This window comes from Numenius arquata, chromosome 7 (genome assembly GCF_964106895.1).
Source record: "Numenius arquata chromosome 7, bNumArq3.hap1.1, whole genome shotgun sequence".
Taxonomy (NCBI): domain Eukaryota; kingdom Metazoa; phylum Chordata; class Aves; order Charadriiformes; family Scolopacidae; genus Numenius; species Numenius arquata.
The window spans coordinates 62,202,086-62,215,685 of NC_133582.1; the positions used below are offsets into that span (position 1 = coordinate 62,202,086).

General features: G+C 43.7%; 1 protein-coding gene across 1 annotated transcript in view; it reads right to left on the minus strand.

The window, feature by feature from the left end:
- CASD1 (CAS1 domain containing 1) overlaps positions 1-9,940 on the minus strand; it is a 28,282-nt gene extending 18,342 nt beyond the window's left edge. The window contains exons 1-4 of the mRNA XM_074150481.1: positions 9,665-9,940; positions 3,383-3,479; positions 2,586-2,706; positions 1,011-1,055 (exon numbers count right to left, since the gene is read on the minus strand). Of these exons, the coding sequence (XP_074006582.1) occupies positions 1,011-1,055; positions 2,586-2,706; positions 3,383-3,479; positions 9,665-9,797 (396 nt within the window). The 5' untranslated portion in view covers positions 9,798-9,940. The remainder of the gene's footprint in view (positions 1-1,010; positions 1,056-2,585; positions 2,707-3,382; positions 3,480-9,664) is intronic.
- Between the last annotated feature and the right edge of the window lie 3,660 nt (positions 9,941-13,600).

The window sequence follows — 13,600 nt, forward strand, 5'->3', positions numbered from 1 at the left end:
CAATGTGTCATCAGCTGCCATGTCAGTGATGTCAACAGCAATATGGCATTAAAACAAGGAAGCAGCAGACTAGAAATATACTCTTAACTACCCAGACATCTCCCAAAAGCTCAAATCACCTACCAAGGCTTGAGGAGTTTTAAAGCTGTAGTTCTGTGTCAGCCTACGCCAAGGTAAATCCCACTGCTTTGTCCTCTCTGTCCCGCCTTGGGTTCTGCCCCATCTTTTCCAGCACTCACATGACCATGTGATGAGCCACACCAGACCTGACCAAATCCAAACCCTACAAGGTGAGTTTTTGGCTGCACTGTCTCCCAGACCAGCCCACCCCAGAGCTGTACCAGGGCTAGTTACAGCACAAACACAGAGACATGCTGTGAAGGGCAACAGAGTGGGACAGCATGGGCTTTAACCGCCATGGGCTCACACCTTCAAATGTTTTTCTGTATCCTAAATCTTAACCATGGACACAAATAAGCACTGAAAACTCATTTGCAGACAACTCAGCAAATACACTGCTGCTTTGGTTTTCACAAACACAGAATGAGTTGTCTCCAGGGAATAAACAAATCCACTGCCAGCAGAACCCCAGCGCTGCTGACAGCTGTCGTGGGAAGCAACGACAGCAATGGAGGACACCATTCCCACTGCCAGGGCAGAGGAGAACAGAGCCCCTCACAAAACCCAACCCCGAGTACTTTGTTTGTTTTCTTTTTTTAAATATCCACATGAAAATCAACATTGTAGTCATTTCTGCATGCAAAACCAGCGGCAGGAATACTTGCTGGGAGAGCAAAGAGCGCTCCATGGCAATTATGCCAATTACCACTCCAAGGGAGTTAGCCCCAGAGGGGAAGAGTAAACTTCCTGGTAAAAGCTATTTTTGGGAAGGCCAGCTTATAAGATCCGACAAAAAGAAAAATCCAGCTCTAACTGCAATTTGGATTGCATTGTATGAATAATAATATGCATTGTTATGGCTTGGAATTTAATGCTAGATAATGACTTACCACTTTAATTGAAGCAGATTTATCTTCAAAAGGAATATTTCCATGCTGTCAAAAAAACCCAAAACAATAAAACCAAAGTAAGACAGACTTTCAGAAGGAAAAAAAAAATATTTACATTCATATGTTAATTTGCTCTCACCCAAACATTTATCTTCAGTAGAAAGGATTTTTCTTGTATAAACTCGTCAGTATATTAATGCAAAATGTTTATGTTACCTTCTTGAAAAAACAAGCTGTTTGTATAAAGGGTTATTTTTCCTGGAAGAGATCTATCCAACAAAGTCTGAAATGCTTTCTGTTCACTCTGTTACAAAGGTATAATTTTTTTTTCCTAAATTTAGCTTCCCAAAATGAGGAAAAAAAATTTTTCTTTCTTACACTTCCTTTCCCTTAGCTCTCCTTTTGATCTGCCCATCTCCTTTGCACAAAACAACTGAAACAGTTTTAATTAAAGAACTTTAAAAAAAAATCTCAAGCAGAAATAAAGTCTGGAATGCATTATTAAATTTGCTGGGTGAGACTGTAAGAAATCAGAAAGGAAGTAGTCAAATACCACATACACAATCCTCCTTTAAAACATTGCTAAATACATATTGGTTTCAATCCTGGTCTGAAAGAACAAGTGTATTTCTCTTCCACAAACCGAGAACTCGATTTCATAAAAACCTGACAAAAGGTACCTCTCAACTCAGAAACCAACGACAGCACTCTGTCCTCTCACCACCACTGCTGGGCAGCAACGGCAACTGCCCAACAAGCTGGGAACAACCTTGCTTTCTTGTTTTGACGAGTGGAAATGACGGCCTGCTGCCTGCTGAAAAAGCTGCCAGCTTGCCCTTCTAATCAGCAGAAGTGCGAAATAATGGACAAATCTCACCTACAGTTGAAAGTGGAACATCTTTTCCCTCCCATATGTACCTACATCCATAAAGGGAGATGCTCAAGGAGAATGATATAGCAAAAGAAACGAATATTCTGTTTGACAAATGACACAGCTAAATCCTTTCTTGCTGCCCCCAGCCCGCCAGCTGCAGCTTACCTTCTGCTCCTGATCAAATTCAAACAGCTCCTCAGCAGCCATCAAAAGGAAGGTAAGACCAGAAGCTATTTTTAGTTTCAGCCTCAAGTTAGACCTGGAAATCTGTCTTTGCCCCAAGGATTTTTATGAACAGATTAGATCAGCAATTTAACTGACATTTAACATGACAAATTATAAGGCATGAATTACTACTATTTAAAAACACACAAAGGAGCAATCATTTTCTCATCAAGAAGCCAAATCTGAAGCACAAGTTGCTATGGGACAAGTCAGCTTCAATAATTTATTCCCAGACTGCTGCGAGCTCTCCCTCAAGCTCTCTAGTTCACTTCTCAGATTCCCCATCATCTCATTAGTACCCAAACAATTATCTTGGTTTAATCTCGTTCTTCTCCAAAAGACCTTTCTATGGTTCTTCTTCCTGACGGGTAACCCAGCAAATGGCATAATTTCTTGCCTTTTTGAAGTTCAGATAAGAGTTATGCGGTAAATTAGGAAGAAAGAAACAAAACCATCATCAAAATAAACTCTCTCACCTTATTTCCTTCTTCTTTGACTTGAGGATTTATGAGTTTTATAAATGAATAGAACAGCTGTCGAATTCTAGAATCTCCTATAAACACAATATGTTTGTCTATGAGGCAATTTTTTGCTTCACTGTAAAACAAAACAGCAATCGTCATGTTACAGGAAATTTAGATTTTAGGAAAGTCTTTTAGAAAATCTACAGAGCAATATAGATAATTCTAAGCATTCTATCCAGCTCTAAGGAATGATAAATCTTTTTTAAAACATGCTGAATTAATAAAAAGTTCAGTGTCATTTGCATAGAAATGAAAATAAGCTCTCCTGCTAACGCGATTAGGCAAACAGCCAAGCAGGCTTTCCCGCTCTGTGGTGCTACAAACACAATAGTTTCAAAACAGTAATATACAGCATAATTCTAAAGAATAAAGTGCTGTTACAGGTAGGTGGAAAAAGTGAGTGGTAATTTTATTTGGGATTTTTTTTACTTGTGATTCTACACATAAGGTCAGCATTCTCCCTTCCAGCAGTCTGAGAGTGGCATGAAGCTCTTGTGGCTCTCCATAACGTGTCAGTACTACTAGCAACAACATTTATTTGTGTTTTTATATATAAATACAACTGCAGTTAACACTGTAGACACACAGATAATATACAAGGAAAAGACTTCCTTCTGATATATATTATATATTTATGAAAGCCTAGAGGATCAGCTAGAAAGCAAAAACCAGACGACACTGCAATTACTACACTGCAGTCAAACAGCAATTATTCTTCTTTCCAGGCAGATGAACAGGAGTTTCCTTACCTGTTTTTATACTTGTGCATCATACAACTGTGGGGCTGCCATACTTTCTCTCCAAGAAATCTTCCACTGGAGAGAAGATACTCACATGTGTCACCACCTTTAAAATGTTATATAAAGATTAGAATTCAGACACATAAAAGTTAAAACACAGCCTCATTGCTGTCAAAGAAAATAATCTGACAATATTTGAAACACAGGAATTGATGCAATCAAGAGCAGTAAACAAATTTAACTTTTGGTAAAACATCTTGAAAAAGTTTCTGCAAATTGCCTTCTTGTTATTGTACTACACCTCTCTGTAAATCACTCCACCCACAAAATGTTGGTGGTCCCATTTCTGCTGCCAGGAAGATGCTGTGACATAGAATGGCGTTTCCACCAAAAGATGCCAAGCCACTGTGCTATCTACTGCCCAGAATACACTAACATGAAATTAAAGAATTACACAACAGCTCAGTATAATAATCTTCTACACAGAATCACCATACACAGCAGCTACCTTTTTCCAGTCAAGAAGTTTTACACCAGTTAAGATTAATCACTTTACAGGCAGGGATGTTTCAGGGCACTTTAAGTTCCTGTAAATAAAACACCTCAGTTATGAAATGCGTGAGGTTTATCTTCAGCAAACCCCAGGTCAGATTCTGCTGCCTCAGAACTGAACCCAGGGAACAGCGCTCACAGCAAGAGAAGCTGCTCTCCAGCATTTCTGTCATACTTGGCATTTCAGAGCACCGACAGACAAGGACACTGGTGGTGAATGAAATGGCCAGTACCTGTATTAGCTTGTGCACGCACAACGTAATATAACCTACACTTAACACCCTCTGTGAAACCGCATCTTCGTTAAACTCAACGAGAACTGCTCTTATACTCCACCAAAACTTGCTCTAATCCTAAAGAACGAGGTGATTTCTATCTACTTATTTTCAGGGCTGCTGGAAGCCACATGTTATAACGAGGCAGACTGTCTGCTTCCATTACTACGAGAAAATCTGAAGCTTTATCTAAAACTGCAAATTCGACCAGGTGAAGAGGAAGAGATGCGAGGAGTGCAGGGCTGTAAGAATGGGAAGTTACAACAACGTCTGTTAACACCCGAACTCACAGCCCTCAACATCAGCACGATAGGAAAGCCTTTCAGAAAAACAGAGTGAGCCGTGGTATCACTTCCCTTATGCTTAACAGGACCACAGTCCAATCACTAAAAAAAATGGGAAGAAAAAGGTATAGTGGATAAAGAAAGGTTTTCTGTGTAACGTTCTGATAAGAAAACACATCCGAAGTTACGGTTCTGAGATCACAGAATGGTCTAGGTTGGAAGGGACCTTTAAGATCACCTAGTCCAACCATCACTGTGAAAGCTAACAAATTCTCACATGCACCGGATCAACTTTGTTGTTGCTGTTGGGGTTTTTGGAGTTGGACATAGGATAATTGGGAAAATTATTTATTTCCATAATTTCTTAATAGTGGGAAGAATGACAGTAGTATCCCTATGGAAATAATTTTTCTATAAACATTTTAAACCTATAGGTAATCAACTTCAGAAAACATTAATAATTACATGGGTGAGGGAAACATACCGTATTTCCAACAAATATGGAACTAGGATCTTTATAATTCTGCATGACCACAGATGTTTTTCCGATAACTCCTGCATTAACACTAGCAATGATGATGCTACTCTAGCTTGTGAGCTGACACTCAGCTGCCTGCTCCTCCACAATCCACCTGGAGAAACAGAAAAGTCAGGTTCCCATCCATGAAGCTGGAAAAATGTTACAAAAATCATAAAACTAGATGCATGTTTAAAGTATAGCTGACACCCAAACCTCTTAGTTCCCTCTTCAAAACTCTAGCTCTCTCCTCATCAGGGTGCACGAAGAACATCTTGAAGGCAGAGGCCCAGAGTGAGCAGCTCACGGATACTGCTGGCTGAAGAACATAATATTTGCTTGCAGGAAGGAAGAAGCTGCACGGGATGTGGCACAAGGCCAGATGGAGAGGGCCACACGCTTCCGAACATTTCAGGAAGCTCTCATGAAAGCACCCTGAGACCACAGATGTAGGCTTAACTCCAGAGCTTTCCAGAAAGGTATGCTCTGTCACTCTCCCATCTCTCAAGCAGTACAGGTCACTCCAGGCCAGCAAGAGCATCTTTTTTCCCCAGTCACTGCCTGTTTCATTATTCAGTACAGTGCCACTTCTGAACAGATTAAAGAAAAAAATCTTCCAGAAGCAGTTTATCAATGTCTTTCTGCTCTTCTTCCAGCTTCTATTTACCTGACAGCAGCTGATCTGCTGCCAAAGCTTCTGTGGCAGCAGCTCAGAACACAGCAGATGGCACCAAAAGCTGAACCTTTACCTGTTTCTTAAATAGGATGGCATAGCTCAGATCTGCTGGACAGATACTTTTCTAGTAGAAATCGTACATTCAAAATGACCATAGTTTCAGTTTTTCTCAATCATTTCAAATAAAATCCTGTTTTCATACTTTGGCTTTCAAGCAACATAATTTCTTTGATTCTCAAACATATAAACTATCATTTCTAGGAAGATGCATAAAAATGAAACTGTCAGGAAATAATAAAAAAATTATCAAACTCATGTTGCTTGTGATTAGATTATGAGAATAGGTGATTTACGGTTTTTACAGCTACTGCTACAAACCCCTCCACTTTGCAGGTGATGAAAATTAGGAAATTTATCAGAGTAACATAAGAGCAAACTATGTAAAAGAAAATCCACCACTGATTACACTCCTGAAATCCACTAATTTGCTGAGGAAGATGCGTAAGAAAATAAGGACAGTTATCCCCAGTCAGGCCAGTGGTCAGTGTAGTCTGGTTTTCTGCCTGCAAGAGGGGCCATCAGCCCATGCTCAGGGATGAAGACGAGGGCAAGTAAACATTATGTTCTTGTCTGATATTCTTCCAGCTGTGTTCAGTGCAGGGACTCCTTGGGTAGAACACAGTTTCTATGTATTTTGTAGAACCTTCCACAGATTTCTTCCCAACAGTCATGCAGTCTTCTCTTCATTTTTTTAGCATCCACAGCATCCTTCTGCCATAGGTTTCCAGATGCACAGCTGCTGCTTGAAGAATCACCTGCCTTTATTTCCAATATGGTTCTACAATATTTACTTGGCACTCCCTGGTTCTTACATAGAAAGAGACAGTTTGCACTCATGCCTATCATGTTTGTAGACCACTAGCAAACCTTCCTCAATCAAGTTTTCAAGACTGAAGAATCTTAGTTTACTAATTCTTCATAGGAGAACATGTTCTGTACCTTGAGTTCACGATCCAAGCTTGGTAGCTCTGTGCTCCACAGCACTCCCATCATAATTACCCACAAATAAAACAATCCCCCATCCTACAACATGTTTACTGAGTAACATTCCAAACATCACACACTGTATACATAAGCATAAAGATAATATTTTAGACCAAGAAGTTACACCTTCTTTCCCAACTCCAGATACCAAATATCTTACCACTTTCCCAAGCAATGTCAGAAAGCTATTGAAACTCATTAGGAGCATTACTGATGTCTGATGTCCCTCTTTAAACATAATAGTAGAAGTTTTGGGGGGAAGAGGAGGGAGGAGAATAAAACAAGACTGAAACAGGAGCCAAGAGAGTAAACGGCCAAGACAACACCTCCAGGAAAGCCTAAGTCTTACTAAGGCAATGAAACACAGAGCTTGGTTTAATATAGAACCACTCTTGGTTTAATATACCACACCCTCCTCTTAACCATTCATGGGATCTTAAAAGAACAAACAGAACAAAACAAAAACCCCAAAACTTCATAAAAAGAAATCTACATGCCATTCTATAGACATTACACAGACCAATATTTTTAAGTCCTTCCTTTGAGCTTTGCTTAAATCATCCTTCCAACATAATACCTTTTATTGTCATCAAATGTTGCACTTGGATACACTACAGTATAGTTATACAAAGAGTATAATTTCTCTGAATTTTATTATGCTTGTTATTCTAATTTATTATTCCTCAAAAACATGTTTTTTCCACTGAAATTGTGAAATCGCAACATCTTTGCTCAGTGCCAGAACAGTCTACGTTTCACAACACCTCTAAAACGTACACTCTCTGTTTCACAGAAATTGAAATTCAACTGCTCTCTATTATTCAAAATAAAAACATAGTTTTAAACAGTATCTCTTAGTGCTGATTTTAAGACTGCAACATTTAAAAGGAGATTTAGGACTGTCCCTTTGAAATATGGTAATAATTGAAAAATACACAGCACTAACTTCACTGGAGAGTATATAAACATTTAGTCCAATTACCTCTTCACAGAAGCTGTGAGCAAGTTAAAGACAGCCCTTAACTTCTCTTCATTGACTAAGTTTTGGAAAAAATGTAAGCGAGCCCTGGGTGTGACCATCTCCCTGACCATGAATTTGACTTTCCACGACCCCAGTCCAGCATCTTCTCCCACAAGTAACTTTTATACAGGGAAGTTTTCCTGGGCTGCTCCTGTCCATCATATGTATTTGCACAACTGAGGCCAAAATTAGCTGAAACTTTTACATTAATTGCCCAAAACATTTGCTAAATTCCAGGTGTTTGGGGTCACTGAAGAGTTGCAGAATGATCTCCAAGCACCTGTGCTTTTATCTGCCCTGAAAACTTGGACATGCTCCACCCTCCTTCTCTAAACTATTTGTGTCTTTTGAATGTTATTTGTTCAAAGGAGCCCAAACTGGTAACTCTGTATTCACTCTCACTCTATGCCCTATCATTTAACTAGTTAGTGGAAAGCCTCTCTCTTATCCTGTAACAGATAAAAGAAACTAGAAGCCTTAGGCAAAGGAACTTGGCTGAAAGCTTTGTGAAAATCCATACAGACCATATCAACTTGCATAAAAGCCTGCTGATTCTCACCGCTTTGTGATCTGTGACTCAACCCATCATATATTGTACTGTATACTGTGTAACTCTCTCATCATATGTTGTATTTATACACACTCCAGTTTCCTTGTACCCTGCTCGATTGGGCAGCCTCTGTTTTCTGAGGTCAGTCTCACAATCCCTCTTTAAAAAAAGCATCACACCTGCCATCCTCCTTCCATCTAGTCTGGGGACTGATTTGGGCCTTAAGGAACTCAGCACAACAGGAAAGTTCCATTTCTTCGTGCTTGAGCTCCTCTGGAGCTCAGCAAATGCTTCTGTGTCTCGCAACTCCGTACTCTCCAGTTCATCAGCCGTACTCGCGTGCCAGCCGGAGGGTGGATCTGGGGAACTGTATCCATGTTAAAGGCTCCCTACCCCTTTTCCCATTTCCGCAACAAACTGCCTCAGCCTCATCTTCCAGGGACGCTGGCAGCAAGCGTGAGGACATGAGGATGCCAGCTGTCCCAGAATGAACAGTCGTGGCGATCTCCCTTTGGATCAACTTTTTGATTTACCCACAAAAACATACAATATTTTTTTTTTACCGTGAACTGGAAACAAGAAAATATTTCCTTCAGCAGTTCCATTAGCATTTGCGCATCGTGCCAAGATTCACAGCTTCGGGGCCAAAACAACCCAAAAGAGGAGGGATCAGCAAAGCTGCCCCATAACCGCCATGGCCCCTGGCACAGCCCTGTCACGGCCACCAGCGACAGAGCCCGGGTCTGGGTCACGGGCTTGTCTGTGGCCACCAACACCCCGTGAAACCAAACAGCCCTTTATTCCGCTTCACCCACCAGAGAGGCTGGATTTTGTTACGCTTGAGGTTCAAGCACTAAAAACACACACCAAGCCTTACACCCATTAAGACATTAATCACTAATTGCCAGGTAAAGGTTGTTAATCACCCTGTACGGGAACAAGTGACGGGGAAGTCACGCTCTACCCCCGCACTTCACCTGCGGCCGCGCCGCCGCTACACACCCCGCAGGCCGGGCCCTCAGGGCCGCCTGGTGCCGGCAGGGAAAACATTCCCTCGCCACACTCACACTCGCCCGAGCCCCCGCCCGCCCGGCGGCAGGTCCCTGAAGACCCCGCGGTCGGGCCCTGCGGGCCGGGTCCCGCCGCCGCCGTCTCCCCGGCTCGCCTCCCGCCGCCGCCACCGACCTGTCCCAGCCCGCCGGGGCCGAGGGACGCCGGCGGCCCCCGCCGCCCCCCGGCCCCGCCGCGGCTGCTCCGGGGTGAACGGGGGGAGACACGCCGCTCTCCCTGCGCGGCCGCGGTCTCCGGGGCTCCGCCTCCCGCTGCCCGCCAGCCGCGGCCCCCCGCGGAGCGCCCGCGGCCGCCCCCTCACCTTGGTAGCGGCGGGAGGCGGCGTGGCAGGCGGTGAGGAGCAGGACGGCGCCCAGCGCCAGCGCCTTGGCGCTCCTCACGCTGAAGTAGTAGTTGATCTCCCGCTTGCCCAAGGTGTAGGCCAGGGCCGCCATCTTGGCTCCTCCATGACAACAGCGTGCGATGGAGCGGGCGGGCGCAGCGGGGCAGCACTGGGTCCCCGCTGGCGGCCAAAGGCAGACCCCGCCGCCGCTGCCGGCTGCCGCCGTCCCCGCCGCCGCGGCGGAGAGGAGCCCCGTCACCCCGCTGCCGGGGCGGAGCCGCCGCCCTCCGCCTGCCCTCGCCGCCGCCCCTTCCCCTCGCCCGCCAGCGGGCGGCCCCAGAGCTCGCCTCCCCGCCCCGGGGCGGGCAGCGAGGGTCCGGCGGAGCCCCCTGGAGCTTGGGCCGAGGCCCGCGGCTGAGGGGGCGGTGGCGAGGCGGACACCCTGCCGGCCCCCGGCCCCTCGCTCCTCGCCGGGGGTCGTTGGGACGGTGGTTCCTGAAGACGGTGCTGTGCTCGAGCCGGGACGTGACAGCGCTGGCTTGCTTGCTTAGTTACTTACTTATTTATTAAAGACTTGTAACTTTTCAGTTGACATGGAAGCAGTCAGCCCGGGCTCGGTGATGTTGACTCCCTCTCCAGGGAAGCTGGAAAACATTCAGAGATTTACCTGGGATTACAGGGGAAAAAAGGACCAACATTAAAAAAACACACAAAAAAGGTGTGTGTTGTGAGTGAAATGCTGAAATGTTACAAAAGGGAAGGCCTGTTCCCCCCCAAAGGGTGCGGGGCAGCAGCAGGCCGAGGCCCGGCCCTCAGCGGAGGCCAGAAGCAGCCCCTGAGGCGAGCGGTGCAGGCCGAGGCGGGAAGCGCCTCTCCACAAAATAACGTGGCCGTATATAAACCATCACTGAACACGCGTAAGGCTCAGGAGAAGCGTTCAGTATGTAGTCACATAAATATGAGAAATAAAACAGCCAGCAGCCAAGCCCTAGGTTCGCGTGGAAGTACTTTCTGTGCTTGGCAGATTTTGAAATACTTCTCCCTCAGATCCAGCAGGTCTTTTCATTAGGACTGGCCAAAAAAATTTAAGGTGCTCTTAAAATTCTGAATTCTTTATGGGGCAGTCTTTGGAAGCCTACACAGCCTCTGTCAAAGCTGGGTCATGTCTGTGGAGCATTAGAAGCCTTCTCTCCTGACTGCCAGCAATGCAGGTGCCATCGTAATTACCACGTTCTCTTTAAAACAGAGAGAGAACATAATTTCCACTTCTATCAGTGCAATCTCTAGTAAAAATCATTAACACTAATCATCATTAATGTTCCATGCAGTACGTTAGTAGTTTGTCTGATACTGATCCATTAAAAAATACTTAGTGGATACATAGGCAGAATAGTTTTTATAAATGTAATGGAAGGGAAAACAACTTGGTAGTGGTTTTTTAACATTTTAAAATGTTAAAGAACATTAGCTAAAGAAATGTTAAAAAAAACACTAGTAGGTAGTCCCAACTGTGAAGGATAAATCTTGCCACAGATTCAGATGATGAGCTGTAGGAGATTAAGAAATCAGTGTGTCCTGAAGTGCAAGCATCTGAACCAGCAGGGGGTTAATCCCAGAGGAGCAATGCCTGAGTGCCCATCCCTCCTAGGGGCTAGTGTCTGAGCACTGATATAAAGCTGCGTTACTGCAAATCTAACAGGAGAATACAGCTGGCGTTTCATCCTGTCTCTAGGCCAACTATGTACAGTCTTTAGCCTCATTTTTATACTTTGTGCTGGCTGGACCAATCTGCTCTTGTTTTGTGCTCAAATTCTCGTGTTTTTTTTTTTTTCCCTTCCTTCTCATGATATCATCTTGCAATACTTTAGGCCTAAAGATGTAGTTTCTTAAATATAAGATCTTAGAATTCCTATTAAAAGCTCTTTAAAAGTCAGTTGAGGTGGGTACTCCTTGGCCAGGCTTCTCTCTTCCTGCTCTGGGAGGAGGGTTTGTGGCCAGTGCTTGCAGGTTTTGCCCTGAGCCTCGCTCCTGGTTTGTGCCCATTGATCCTGCTCCAAAGGTGTGCATGTCCCAGGACATCTGAGTGCGCAGACGGCGTGCAGCCTTCCAGAAGCTGAGGGTATGGCACAGGTTGAGGAAAAAAATATTTGATAAGAGTAAGAGAAAGATCAGGCTGCACTCGATATGAATGTTGGTTGAAGGTAAAGCATCTCTAAAGCGGTTCTCTTCATTCCCTTAGTTCTTAAAAAATCAGTTCAGTTTTCAAAGCCTGGAGTCTGTAACGGGGTCAGCAATCAATATAGGGCAAAACACAGCAAGGAAAACAGCGTGATTGACAGGAAAACAGTCCAAAGCTAGAAAATGATCAAAAGAACATCAGGGAGAGGCGTAGATGAAGAGGGGAGGTGGGTTTCCTGGCAAAATGGTGTTCACAAGCTGAAAAGCAGTATAAGGAAGGAGTGGCACTTTGAGATATGGAGACAGGTAAAAAGCTGGAACAAGGAGGTGAGAAAAGTGAGAAGCAGTTTTTATTGCCTGCAAATAGTGCCTGGAACACCAAGGTAGGAAAATATCCCAGCAGGTAAGAAAACACTGGGGTAGGAAACTCAATCCCTTGATCCTTGAGCCTGGACTGAGGCAAACTTCCGTGTCACAAAGGCCATTTGTCTAAAGAAAAATTAAGTATTAGTGATGAATGAAGTGTCATCTACTGGCCATGAGAAACTGGAAGAACGTCCCACAGGGTTCCAGACCTCAACACTGACCGACCTGTTTTCACTCCTGGATGATTGCCACTGTTTTTGTGCAGTTCAGTGTCTCAGAACCTCTCCAAAATAAAAAGTAAAATATGAGCTACACCTATGGCGATGGGCAAATAACGTGGCCAGATTATTTAATGCTGCTGGAGGGTGGCTGCGCAGCGTCCTTTGGATGGCCACTGGGAATACTCAGCTCCACAGAGCAACTTCTAACACAGTTTAAAAAAGTGTTAAAAACATTTTAGCATACAGCAGCTTTCCCTTCACGCTCTCGGCTGGTGTCACTTGTCCAGCAATATTTTGGGGAGGGCAAGTGGGTGATTGTAAAAAGGGGCACGTATTTCACTGTGGAACCTGCTACGAATGAGCTACGGAATTTATAACTTAAAAGCAAATATAAAAATGGGAACTAGTTGATGGGACAAAAGTTAAAATGGAGAAGTCAAAGTATGAGGAGCTTTATTTGTGAATGAAAAATTGTAATTGACTGTTATGGACAGCAGTTATGGACAGCAGAAATACACTTTTCTGAAATTGCTAAATGTCTTGTCAGCTCAGGTTTTTCCGAGTGACTGATATTTATAGACTAGATTCTGTAATACTATTTTAGGAGTGAAAACCAAGCTGTATTAGAAATGGAAGAAGTCTGTTTTTATAAAGGTATCCGGAAGGCCATTTCTCGCTGTTGTTGGTTTAACTCCAGATCTTTAATTATGCTAATTTCCCAAGTGTCTCTAAATGAATCTGAAATTTGGTGGAACTCCGAAATACTCCCAGCTGCTGGTTTGGACAGTGAGAGAGCCAGCCTGTGGAGGAGGGCTCTCTTCTCACGACTGACAGGGAGAACTCACCAGCCAATGTAATTTCTCCAATAAGAACAGTCTTACTTATTTTCCATCATCATTTCTTCCTGGAATTTGCAGGGTGCTCTTGAGTAGTTTTTGCATTTAAACACTGAATTACTTAGATCCTATATGAAAAAATGGACTGCAATGAAACATGGTGTTGTAAGGTTTCTTTCAGCTTGAAAGATTCCAGGATATAGTAGGAGTTAATGCAGAGTATCTCTGCTACGAGGAATCAGGGGCTTTAGGAAGGTAATTTTATTTTAGAAATGACAAATATTTTTTATTACAGAAAAATTTTGCAGCAGGGA